Raw genomic sequence first — 13634 nt, forward strand, 5'->3', positions numbered from 1 at the left:
TATTTTTGGTAAAGGTTCCACTTAATTTTTATATAATTAAAGTTACTTAGTTTTAAATTTTATATATGGTATATTATTTTTGAAATTCTAATACTATACATATAAATAAATTTATTAAAATTACATTATAGATAATTTATAGGTAGGCCTATAAACAAAAAAAAAATATTAATGTATACTATGTGAAAAGGATAAAATAAAAATAAATCTCTCTTTTACTTTCAAAAACAAAATTTAAGGTCTAAACCTAGTTTAAAAAGCTAATTAAAAATAGAATTAATATGTATAAAATAGTCTTGCTAAAAAAGTTAAAAGCTAAACTTAAGAGTAGCATACTAAAATTAAATTAATGTATCATTATAATTGAAAATTTTCAATTTTTTAATTTTATTGAATTGGCCCCCAAAATATAATACAATTATAATACAAATGCTGCTTTTTCAAAACATATCGATGTTCTTTCCAAATTATGTATAACTGTATAATTTAAATATGAATTAGTTATTTTAAAAATCAGTTTTTAAAATTTAATGGAGGCATTCCAAATGTTATGAAATACAAAACATTAAACTAAGATATTGACCATTGGTAGAGAAAGAATTGATTAATATAAGATCAGTCAATTGATAAATATTGCACTTGTATAATTTTTTGTTTTATGTTAATTTGTAATTATTTTTAAATCTAGGTATAGTATATATATTATATTAAATTATTTATTTCCGTAGACTCTAGCTATATACATGGTTTAAAAACCTAACATATAAAATTATTTTAAAATTATTTTATTAAATTTAATATAGTAGAGCAAATAAAATTAGTAATCACAATAATGAACATTAAATTAGATGATATCTTGGTTTTAATCATTCAAATTAGTTAGTGATACCATTAACAACAAAATCTTGAATAAAACTAGCTGATTTCAAAAGACAGAAAGGTTTTTGTTGAAAATGGCCAGCTCATTTCTGTAAAAAGCCACAAGGTGAGATCCCTCAGTTCAATAGCAATATCATGTTTTCATGGTTTGCTGTGTATAGTTTGTATAAAAAATTGTAGTTGGGGGACAATTTTGTGGTAATGTTAGTTTAATGTTCAAAGGTGGTAGTTTAGCGGTAACAAGATCATGCTTTAAGTCACTCAATTGTATTTGCATAATTTGATAATGTTGCTTTAAGTCACTCGATTGTAATTGCATAATTTTATCAACTAATGTTTTAAGTTTAGCATATTTTTGGATTCTTGCATTAGTTCAGTTATAAGAGCGCCAACAAATTTCAAGCACACAGTCAAATTCAAGCCATTGACTCTAAATATAACATTGTAAAACAACTATGTAAATGAAAACTATATATATAATACATATTGAACAAACAATGATTCATTGTAATTGCATTTCATAATATTTCCACTCATTGTTAATCCAAGAGAGAGTTAATCTCACAATTCCAACGCTTATATGTATGTTATTTTACTTTATACATCATTCATAATTGTTTCTCCAGTTCCACAAGGGTGGTGGAGTTGATCATAGTTGTATACAAGGAAGCTATGGAGTTCATCATTGTTGTAAAAATGGAATACACAGGTACAAATTTTTCCAGGCTTTAACTATACAAGATGAGTTAAAATAAAGAAATAAAGATTATGCACAGCATTACTAAAATTGAACAAGAGTATTAGAGCACAAAAAAATCTTTCCACAAATATAGTGCAATGTTTACCACTAGCAATAAGCATGGATCTCAGGCAAAATAAAAATACACTTAAGAAGGAAACCTTTTAATGTAGTTACAAAAAATAAAATTCTACAGTAACACACTAAACAATCATTCCTCTATTGTTCAAATTTGGATTTTCGATCACTGGAATATGATTATGGAAATGTAAATGCACAAAACATAATACCATTTGTAAAATATAAAAATAATATCTACATCCTACGTCGAATATATAATACAGTGAGCACCACGAACAAAACGAGCAAACACCCAGTTGCCTTGCGTATAATGGATATAATGGAGGAGAACCTCAAGCTCAACGGCCAAAATCCTTGATTATAAATTTCAGTTGCCTCATGTATAATGTAGAGAACTCACGTTCTTACATGTTCTTAATTCTTATTCCCAAACAATACACCTTGGCGGCAGAAACACCGCCCTCACAAAAAAATACTAACTATAAAATAGGTTTCATGTAAATCACATTTCCTAATCATGAAAATAATAATAGCAAAATGTGTAGAAGGATACACTCTGCCAAAACATCTGAACATGCAGCGGCATTTCAAATCCCAGTATCGATCGCCAAGTGTATTAGTAGAAGCAGAGGTCAGGGATTTGGCCTAAGGGTAAAAACACTTCTCTCCCATGACAAATTTTGTGGATTTAATTCATCAGTGTCAAATGTGCCAGTAACAAAAGATCTTAATAGATAAGATCAGCAACCAGAAGACACCGTTAATGTGGAGAAACTTTGTCACTTGAAAATTTGACCCCTCTTGAGAAGGTCAATTAAATATGACATCTAACTAACAATTTATTTCATAAGAAAGGTCTACTTGACATAAACCTTGAACAAAGTTACAACAGTTGCATGTTACAAAACTATTCATCCATCCCTTTCTAATCTACAGATACCGTTTTGTTAACCAACCTTTCGTGAAGATGCCTTAGCCCAAGTGAAGTGTTGAAACTTTAGGGGTATTTGGTGGAGTCCAAGCATAAATAAGCATCCCTGCAACAAGGACAAGGACACCTGCTACGAAGCCTGACGGGAGGGAGGATGCAACACCGAGATATGGTAGTGGCAACGTAAATAGAAACACTGATATCGGAACTGCATTGCAAACACCAATCATGAGTAAATTTTAACAAACTTATGACTGTGCCTCTCAATTAAAATGAATTCTCGTATAATAAGGTATACTTTAATTCCTAATCAAATCTAGACGAGAAGCTGGGGTTAACCATTAAAAAAGCCAAATGAGGAAAGCAACCTGTATTGCTTACAAAGGATACATGTACTCCGTAATACTAAAGAACTTCTCTTAATAAACATATTCTACTCCTTTTTCAAGCAAGAACAGGAAGGATTTTCTAATTATTATTCTATCAATAGATTGTTTCCAGGTGGATCATGCCCCTGCCGAAATCATGTCTTAAACTATGATTTTTTTACCATCTTTAGCTTCAGTTGGGACTAGAGCAACTTGCCTGAAAATGTGGAGGCAAGGCAAGATACCACAGCAGTAGAAATTTTCAGAAGATGCAACAATGATATATTAAATCCCATGTTAACAACAATAAATAGAAGAGGTAGCAATGGGGCGCCGTCACATCCTGTGGTCATCCAAGAGAGAATAATTCAAATCAAAAACTTAAATATCTCAAGTAATATATGAGTACATATTCAGATATATGACATTAATTTTGACGGACTAAAAATGTTTATTTTTACTAAAAACAATCTAAATAGATCATATCTAGTTTTCTTCAATTTGACAAATTCCAGAAGTATTCCTGAACCATGGCAGCAGGTCCAGGTTAATTGTCGCTGAAGAATTAATCATTTTCGATGTTAGGTTGGTGATATATATGTGAAAAGTTCTATGGAGTACAGATTATATAGAAGTACTTATAATACCATATATGTTTCACAAATATGTTCAACAAGCAGAACATGATTGCAGAACAATATGTTTTGCAATATTCTACAAGCAGAACATATATGGTACTTAAAGTACCTTAATATAATTTGTACTCCACATAACATATACATATATAAATGTACATATACATATATATCATATTTCGCAGTTCCTAATTTTTTATCATATTTCAATGTTATATAAACGGCCCTATCATTCTCTTGCCTTCTCTACTTCAGTATCACATAATTCATTAGCGAGCACAGAGCTAATAATTTTGTATAGAGGTCTTGAACTGACCAACATTTATATGATACCCGAACTATAGCCTGTTAAGAGTGAGTCCAATGCATAGCTATACTTGGTCCAACAACTATAATAAAAATACTAGATTCACCAGATCATCAATAAATGCATAGCTATACTTAAATGGAAAAATGCTTAATGAATTTACATGTTTTCTATCTAGAACCAAAGATAGCAATAGCCATCCTTTCCACATGATATTCTGATCGGAAGGAGGAAAATATCTTTGTAAAATGAGTTTGAACTTAAACATAATAATAGCTACAGCCATTTGAAACATTAGCATTGTAGCACAAGTTATACTTTAGCACCAAATGACACATTTTGGTGCCAAATATAGCAAAGGCTTATAGCCATTTTAGCACTAGAGCTGGACTTGCTCTAAGAACACCAACATTAGATAAAGAGAATCAATTTATCCAGCATTTATTCAGAAACAGGAAATGATACTACCTGATACAGTGCCGATGTTTAAAAAACATGCAGCGCCATCCATAAGATAGTTTGGCAATTGATTGAATGGGATACCCCACATTTTTGAAAGTAAAGGTAGGAGGAGGCAGATAAAAAGTGCCTGCATCAAATAAAGGATTATTCTTTTAAACATATCATGATTTACTAAGAACGTTACATCAGCCATTATTTCAGGGGATCTACAAGTTTCTAGAGGAACAAAAACTGTAAATTAGATGTTACCGCCAACCTGAAATGCAGATCCAAATGAATTCACAACAAACAGATCAACTGAACGTCCCTGTATATAAAGAAATGGGAAAGCTATAGCAAACTCATGAAATTGCAAAGAAATTGACCATCAAATCTATACCATTAACTATCTGGATTATGAGTTTAAAAAGAATTAATAAATTAATTCTGTCACAGTCGTTATTGTTTAATATTACCAAGTATCTTAAGAACTTTATAACACATTATATTTGATAATTACATATATATGTATGGTTGCCCTCCAATTATTAAAACAAGTACAATAATTGAAATTAAGAAAAATTAACAATTTATAACTTTTGTCACAAGGAAAGTACAATTATAGCAATAAAGAAAAATTTAACAATTAAAATCATTTTGTCATACGAACTGGGCTTCACTCAGGTAAAATGAGATTGAAGATATATAAAATAGATAAAGGTACAGAGCATCTAAAAGCACAACTGCACAACTCACAAGTCACAACTCACACATCACATAGAAGAAAAATATACAAATGACCAGAATCAAAGAGGGACATTATCTGTTTGACCCACAAAACACTGTTCTAAAAGCATGTCAAATATGCATATTAGCACCGCCAAGAACATACCTTCAGGCGCCGACCAGCATCCAAGAAAATCATTTCCTATGAATAAATCAGTGTACCCTGTAAGGGAAAAGTCATACAGGACGCAAATAAAATGGAATAAGAAAAAAAAACTCATTATTCTGATGGTAAAGCATTTACTAACCTTCAATATTGTGTCAGCAGCTTGAAACAAGAACGATACTATCATTAAACTACTCCAAAATATGCCCGCTTCCATTAAAGAACCCGTACTGGATCCACTGCAGGTGTTGATCACGATGAGAATATTACATTATTAATATATCAAACACTAATTGACTATGATTAGGAACCATTCTGTAAGACAATCAAGTTAATAAATTATAAGGGTGACTACAGTCGACACAGAATGAAATGTGTGAACATATCCTAGATTACAATTTTCATCAAGTAGGGGATTGGAACTTATAAACCTCGGATTCAAGTATGTTTTTAGCTATTTGATTATGGATGCGATAATAGAAGCTGATACAGTTTCAGTTTCTAGTGAAGTACTAAAAAAGAACAGCAATTACCTGGCTACAGTCACAACTACCCCAGCTGCCACAAGAAAGCATCCAAATAACTGATTAAACCTATATTTCCTCCCAAGGAAGATACTTGAAAGAAGAAGCTGCCAAACTAGAAAACTCTGCAAAATAATTAGCATATAACAAACTCCTTATCAACATACAGAAGTTATCATATAATTTAGTGCAGCAAAAACGAAGTGATAGTTATAACAAGCACAGACACATAGATAACATGCATGTATGTGTCTACAAATGGATAATAGAGTATAAGGATTTACCTGAGACAAAATGGGAATTGCTGCTCCAGAAAGAATAGCTATTGAAGATGAAAAAAAAGTGATAAATTAAAATCATACCACATATACAAAAACAGGAACAACCTTTGACAGAATTGATACACAGGATTGATACTGGGAAAATGATTGTACAGCAGAAAAAAGTTCACAAAAAATAATTTCCTGATAAGCTGGTAGAGGCAATGGCCTGTTTGGCAACGAACTTATAAGCTATTTATGGCTTATAAGTCCGTAACAGCTTATCAACGAGTGTTTGTCGACCCAACTTATAAGTTGAATTTATAACTTATAAGCTGATAAGTTGGATTTTAGTAATGACGTACTTTTTCTCAACTTATTTTGATTTTTCGCTTATTTATTAACCTCAGTATTAAAATAAATATTTTTAAATGTTAACCAAACTTAAAATTCAAGAATTAAGATAAATATATTAAATAATTATTTATTTTAGTTCATTTAAGAAAAAAAAATTCTGACTTATAAGTAAAATTATCCAAACACTTATTTAACTTAAAAATATTTTTTTACTTTTCACTTATAATTCACTTATTCATTTTAAGTCGTAAAGATTTCCCAAACGGGCACAATATATATGTGACCATTCAAGTTGCAGGTACGAGATCGACATTGCTGGATAATTAATAATTAGAAAAATTCTCCGTTACTGTCATACAACTCAGTGTGTAATCGCAGTGGTTTCAAGATGTATCACAAACATTATGAATGTTTTTCATGTAAAATATAAATTCAAGAAGAAACAATTAGCTCTGTAAAAGTTACTTTATATTCTAGTTTAGTAATCTGTTCATGAAACTGAGCATGTCACGTAACACCCTTACTATATATTAAAGTGAAAACCGTGATGAGCCATCCAAACAAAGTTACTTATACTGTAAGAAGCAGGGACACTTGGGTTGTATACCGAGTTCCCGTGTCAGATACTCGAACACACGTGTCCCCATATTGGACACGCAGGTTCTTCCACAAATACTAATCTGAAATTTTATTTTTAGAAACTGTAGTCAAAATTATTTTAGCAAACTACATTCACAAAATTAAGTATCCATGTTCATTAGTTACTACAAAAGTATTGATTATCGTATTAATTTTTGCATAAAGCAAAAAATATTACTTGTATTTTTATGTTTTAGATTAATAAATGATGCATTTGATTCATTTTTCAAGCAACTTTTGGTTTTGTTAGTAGGTTTTATTATGTTTAACATGAAATATTTATGAATTTTTTGTTTGTTTTATCCGTGTCTCCCCGCACCCGTATCCCCATATTATTAAATTTGTCGAATTCCCGTATCCCCGCACTACGCACTCACACTCCCACTCCCGCACTCGTGTCCTTGCTTCCTATATACATATCACTAATAAACTTTGTATCAGGAACTTAGTGTTAGTAATAATTAGAACATAACAACAGAGTAATTCACTATTTAGCCCCTGAACTCTAAAGGTGAGTTTAAATGAGTTTTTGTGCTCCCATGACTTGAGTTGAGCCATTTACCTATTTACATACTCGAACTCAATTCTTCCATTATTAGATAACTCAGCAGATAGTAAATATCTGTGGATGTGACAATCTGACTTTTGACTATTTACTAAAAAGTAGATGTTCTTAGGATCGTTTGTCTTTTCATTATAATAAATGATCTCTCATAATGATTTTTAGCGTGGTTATTCCATTGTTCAAGCAATATTACTATATTTCGATTTAATTATTTCAGGTCCCACTCATTCCAATTTCCTCTGTTTTTATATATTCACCCTAATTTTGAAGGTTCCCTGAAAAAAAAACATTGATTTAAAGAGTAAAGAAAAATTAAAAAATAAGCTTCCACTAATACCTTAAAAAGTAATTTGCACTAGGGCTACTGGAGCCAAAAATATTTTTGCTGCCATTTTGTATGGCCATGATATTGGATATGGTATCATGATTTATCAATAATAACTAGAAACTCGTATAGGCAGATATTACACTCTTACAGGAAGGGGTCTCTGCACCCATTTCAGTTTTCTCTTTGGATCTTCATTCCCAGTAATTGTGCTCTGTTTTGGTCTGGGTTAATATGAAAACTCAGATTGCAAGGCATCCCCTTTATTATTTTTATAGAGGAGCATATTCAATTACAGTTCTGCCACTTATGCTGGCTCTCTCTATTTAAATGCTAAATTACTAACTACCAATGAGTCGTTCATGCTGAGGCGGTATCTGAAATAATGCCTACTAGCTGAAAGTCATACAGAGTAGGCCAGGGAAAGCTACACTGTCTTGGGAGGGAGGGATATAGATAGATAGATATAGATAAATAGAAAGAAAGAAAGAAGTCACCTCCTGCAGCCATTCCAGAAACAGCACCAAGAGCTTCCAGGATCCCAACAACAATATATGGTGTTTTTGGCAAAGAAAGCATTTCATCAGTGACGAGGCCGGCATGATAACGAAGATGCAAGATAGAAAAGTATACAAGCACATATCTGGAATTAAAAAAACTAAAGTCAATGCGGGGTGTGTTAGTCATAAAAGTAATCAAATAATTATCAAAATACACATGAGAATAAATAACTTAAAGAATTTGTGGGGGATATACAAGCATGTAACAGCTTAAAAATACATGGTTCAACACTAAAAACATAAATATTTATCACTTGTGAGTAGCCACAAATTTTTAAGAAAAATATCGAAAGAAAGTACGTAAGAGACAGTTTTGAGTAAAACTGTATGTTGGCAGCAGGTCTGAACAATAATTATCAGTATCATAATAAATGCACAACTAAGAGCATATAGCTCGTAAACAGTGCATTATTTTGACAATGCCAAAATGCAGTTGTGAAGCTTCGAGTTTGTAACATTTACAAATGCAGTCCAGTAATAAAAAATGTTGAAAACATATCAATCATTTAATAAAATCCTTCAAATGTAACAGTGAAGCATTGGAAATAATGCAAAACAGAAAAGACCAGATGATATCTACAAAGATAATAACTTTCTAAAGATATTGCTGCCACTAGACTCCTAATTAACTCCAGTTAAACTTCTTGCATCTAAGAGCAGAGAAGGCTAACAGTGGAATCACATGGATTAAAACTCAAGTTTCTTTCGAATTTAATGTGGCACAGAATTAACAAGAGAAAATATTATCTGATCCTTTTATAGTCCCTATTGAGGTTCAGTCTTAATGACTCAACGATCTTTCTTTTACAGAGCGCAGAGAAAACTGGGTAGAGCCTGAGAGTAGGTTCTTCAGCTATAATTGGAAAATAGTTTATTCTCTCTATTATTCAGCCTCTCTAATCTTATAATTGTACCAGGACGACATGAGATGCCATGAGTCTGATGCTTCACAATGAAACCAAACAGTTAACACCAAAGTAATACGTTGAAAGGCCTCCTGACAACTTGCTTATAGAGATAAAGGTCCCTAGAATCTAGGACTTGTTTCTACTATTTCCTTTCAATTTTATGATATGTATCTTCATATAAAATTAAGTGCATCAAATTTGTTGATGGTAAGGCACTAATCAATTTCAATAGGGATCAATGCATATAATATGGTAGTCCTAGAAGAAACAACACAACGGATTGAAATTACAAAAGGGATTTGAATACTATTGCATTGAATTTGATGGATTACAATGAATGGAGTACTATAACACTATTTAATTTAAAAAATGATAATACTCTATTATGAAGTTTCTGGTAACAAAAGCCTAAGCACCTGGTAGCAAAGTTTTGCCTTATCCCTAGATAATGGCGGAGTGCAGTTTTTCTTCCTCTAGTAAAGATTGGAACTGAGACTAAAGGCAACCAGGAAGTGGTATTATTATTTAGAAGATTGAGCATTTATCTAAAGGAAGTTGCTATCTTTTCCTAATTAAAAGTGACAGCAGATAAAAATTGTTACAGCCAAAAGTAAAAGTAGATGCAAATTTAACTATCAGAAAAAGAGTACGGATTTACGTTTAGCAATAACAGTTCACTATGCTTTTAAATTACTAACATGCATGTTGCAATAGACTTCTATGCTAACAATAGCACAGCATGATGACAAATTCTTCTCAAAATTCCTGCTTGCCTGCCCCCCTCGTACATAGTTGATTAGTGGGTAGGGCGGTAAACTTAGAGGTCTGGTCGAGCTAGTCTTCCACCTCTCCTGTTAGTCGAGTTGCTTTTAGCTATGGGAAGGTCTTAAACGTTTTTGGTTACTGAAAGCAATCTGATACAGAGTGATACATGAAGTCAGACAGCATCTCTAGTTTTAGATTATTCGAAGAAAAGATAAACGTTTTGTAAATTTGAAATGTTATCGTGCTACTAAAAACGTGCATTTAACCCAGAAGGTCCCTTCTCGAGCATTCTAAATATCATATGATGTTGAGAATATAACACAGTTTTCCAGCATTCAAAATAAATATAGAAGTAAAAAAAAGTTGAAACAAAAGAAGAGCCGAAAAAGGAAGTGGAATACCTCTCTTACATGCAGCTTTTTTTAATGAAGTAATTGTAAAATCTAAAATGCAAATTGACTTTATTAATTTGGAGAAACAAGGTCTTGCTGATACTTTCATGTATTCTCCTTTTTCTACATGGAGCTAAAAAAAATCTTTCCCCAAAGTTTAGTGTATCAACAAGGTAAAACTAAAGCACACATAAATTCATCCATGGTGAAAAATCTACCAACATGGGATTGCATATAAACCGTCTATGTTTTACCACTATATCCTCATATAAGCAAAATCTTGGGAGAATCGCATGTACACTTTTTAGGTGGATGGACTATCGAGCACTAACACCAGAACTCTTATTTCAAACCACACACCGGAGATGATAGGAAATTATTACAGAGTGAAAACTCATGTAGGGGACCCGCCACAAACAAAAAGTTAGAGAAAAGGAGTATTAAACTTGATTGTAAACAGAGGTGAGAAAACCACGGCTGCTTTTCTCTACTGAAAGTAAGAATCTGGAGGGAACATCTGTGGGTCAATGGGCCCTGTGAGAATGTTCTCACAGTTTTAAAGACCAACTTGAAAAGAAAATTATTGGTTGATAGAAATTCATTCTAGACCCACCTCACACTCAAGTTTAAAGCATCTTTAACCATTATAAAACATACATTAGCTAATCATAACATTATACACAGATACACGCATAATAAAGTATATTACGAAAAAAAGTCCAATTTCAACGCCTAATATCAATTGTAATTACTATATTTAAAGATCCACTGCGTAGGCCAGTTATGAGTTTACATATTCAATTATATTAAAGGACAATACTCATCAGGAGCAGTTCAAAATGGGAATCTCTTTTTCTATTTTCGAATCAACATATTATCCCATCAACAATCATTAAACCAGTCAACTACACATTTTTTTATTGAAAAAAAAAAGACAATACTTAAAGAGAGAAATATTGTTAAGTTCTTTCCTTCATTTGTAACAAGAAAGGTAGAATGCGATGATCATGCACCATGGGCTACAAAAGCATATTAGGACTCTGAGGATAAGGGGGTCCAGAAGAAACGTTTGCAATTTTTTGTAAGAGATATAAGCTACCATAAAAATTATCATGAAAGCAAACGTTTCACCTACAAAACACGACAGTTAATAAGATTTTGATGCCCATCACGATGTAGAAAGGACTGCAAGAATACAAACCCAACTGGCTATGAGGGCAATTCTTGGTAAAGATAAATAAGGGGAGAAAAGCAGAAGCATTGTTGAAACGTTTAAAGTTTATAAGCTGACCAAATTGTAAAGGTCGATATTGATCCAGGAGATATGAGGGTGACATATGTAGACAAAAAAAATAAACAGGTTCAATTAATTTGCCCACACCAACTTTAAATAGATGGAGACATCACAGCTCGCAGTGGACGAAAAATGTCCATTAAAATTATCTGGGTCATTGTTTTTGACTTGACAACAACAGTCACCTAATTGGCAGTGGCATGATCATTACTACCATTTACAAAAATGAGCTAGATCAAAAACTTCAAATATACTATATGATCATTATGTCTGAAACGGAAATACTGTCCTACTAAGCTTAGTGTTTCATAATAGTATTGTAAATATGAACAACCACTACGTTATTAAGGAACCGTTTAACTAATCACAGATATGACTACAAAGATGAATGAACTATAACTTGCCTCGGTGAGAAGAAAATTAGTATACTACATTTGCTCGAAAACATTAAAAAATGCAATTAAGTTCGTGCAAACTATATTCTAAAAAATTCTTTCTTGCAAATTTAAGCTATGTACACAACAAAATACTATCACCAATTGAAACACATAATGTTACTCCCTCCTTCCGCTAATACTTTCGGCACGTATTTTAAGAGGCAAATAAAATATAGTATCTCTAACATTTTCTTTTATAAAAAAGTCCAATAAAAAATTTTATTTGCACCTCAAAATGTGTGCCAATATTAACACAAAATAAGGTGGCCTATACTAGTGGGACGGAAAAAATAACAAAATAAATTCGTTAAAATTTAAAAAACCCGAAACTCGAAAAATACCCGAAAGTGGCGAGCTGAGCTAAAAAGAAGGGGTAACGCTTAAGAGGAACCAACGCCAACTTATACAACACCCGATTCCCAACACCCAACGCCACCGTCACCGCCGCCGCCACCACCACCTCTGCTCTCGTAACCTCCTTCTTCTCCACCTCCACCGCCTTCTTCTTCTTCATCTCATCTGTATCATCACCGCTATCACTTTCCGATTGTACTGCAGTGGGACCCACCGGAACAGCCTCGATCATCCACGGACATCTGTTTGATAATTTTAGTGATATTTGGTGGTGTTTTCGAGGTGGTGAGAGGAGAGTAAGGTGGGGTTGTGGTGGGGGAATGGAGGGTCGCCGGAATTGGCCGGCGCCGGCGGTGATCCGGCGATAATACGCCGACGACATGGTGGGCAATTGTTATTGTTGTTATAATAACAAGGAAGAAATGATTGTGTAATATTTATAAGAGAGTTGGTGAATTATTGTGTTTAGAATATTTGAATGTGTGTACTTATGGTGGAAAAAGTGACGAGGATTTTATGTTTAACGAGGTTACCTAGAAATACATCCCAGTACCAAGGGATGACTTCCTCATTTCGTAACGAATTCTTAATATTTGAAATAAAGTATTCGACTAATTGATACATATTTTAATATTTTTAATTGTGACATTATTTATTTTTTTAAAAAAATAATTTAATTAAAAGTTAAATGTTAAAAATTTTATTAAAAAAATAAAATCTTAAAAATAAGTTATTAAATTATACTAGATAAGAAATTTAAAATGCGTATACAAGAGTTTCTCAAGTCATTTGCTAAACTGTGCCACCTAAGCAATAGTGGGCTCAATAACCAAGTTGGTCATGTTGTTTCAATTCAAAAACCAACTCTAGTTTTGTGTAGGTTATGTTTACACATTCTTTTTTTAACTAAAAAATGAGCAATGTTTATACATTCTAATTATATTTTATCTTACGTTACATTTATTTTTATTTATTAAGCAT

At 32.3% G+C, this 13634-nt stretch overlaps 1 protein-coding gene across 2 annotated transcripts; it reads right to left on the minus strand.

Annotated features, from left to right (window-relative positions):
* Positions 1–2007: 2007 nt before the first annotated feature.
* On the minus strand, positions 2008–13164 carry LOC141659412 (protein CLT3, chloroplastic). 2 transcript variants are annotated; one of them, XM_074466265.1, is made up of 10 exons: positions 12641–13164; positions 8441–8586; positions 6082–6119; positions 5807–5922; positions 5416–5512; positions 5274–5309; positions 4659–4709; positions 4409–4529; positions 3216–3341; positions 2008–2838 (listed from the first exon to the last, which is right to left on the minus strand). In XM_074466265.1, exons 1-10 carry the CDS (start codon positions 13033–13035, stop codon positions 2672–2674), a joined length of 1293 nt encoding a protein of 430 aa, XP_074322366.1. In that variant the 5' UTR covers positions 13036–13164; the 3' UTR covers positions 2008–2671. The 2 variants fall into 2 exon arrangements, with proteins under 2 accessions (XP_074322366.1, XP_074322367.1); XM_074466266.1 differs by lacking the exon at positions 12641–13164 and adding an exon at positions 9828–10034.
* Between the last annotated feature and the right edge of the window lie 470 nt (positions 13165–13634).

Source organism: Apium graveolens, chromosome 5, assembly GCF_009905375.1.
Source record: "Apium graveolens cultivar Ventura chromosome 5, ASM990537v1, whole genome shotgun sequence".
NCBI lineage: Eukaryota > Viridiplantae > Streptophyta > Magnoliopsida > Apiales > Apiaceae > Apium > Apium graveolens.

What these genes read in the sequence shown, in the direction of transcription:
- LOC141659412 (XM_074466265.1), bottom strand. Translation starts at nt 13,035, where the DNA reads ATGTCGTCGGCGTATTATCGCCGGATCACCGCCGGCGCCGGCCAATTC. An exon ending in CAATTCCCATTTTGTCTCAG is followed by an intron (nt 5,923 to 6,081) that starts GTAAATCCTTAT and finishes ATTATTTTGCAG; the next exon opens with AGTTTTCTAGTTTGGCAGCT. An exon ending in CCTTGCCTCCACATTTTCAG is followed by an intron (nt 2,839 to 3,215) that starts GCAAGTTGCTCT and finishes TTTGCAATGCAG; the next exon opens with TTCCGATATCAGTGTTTCTA.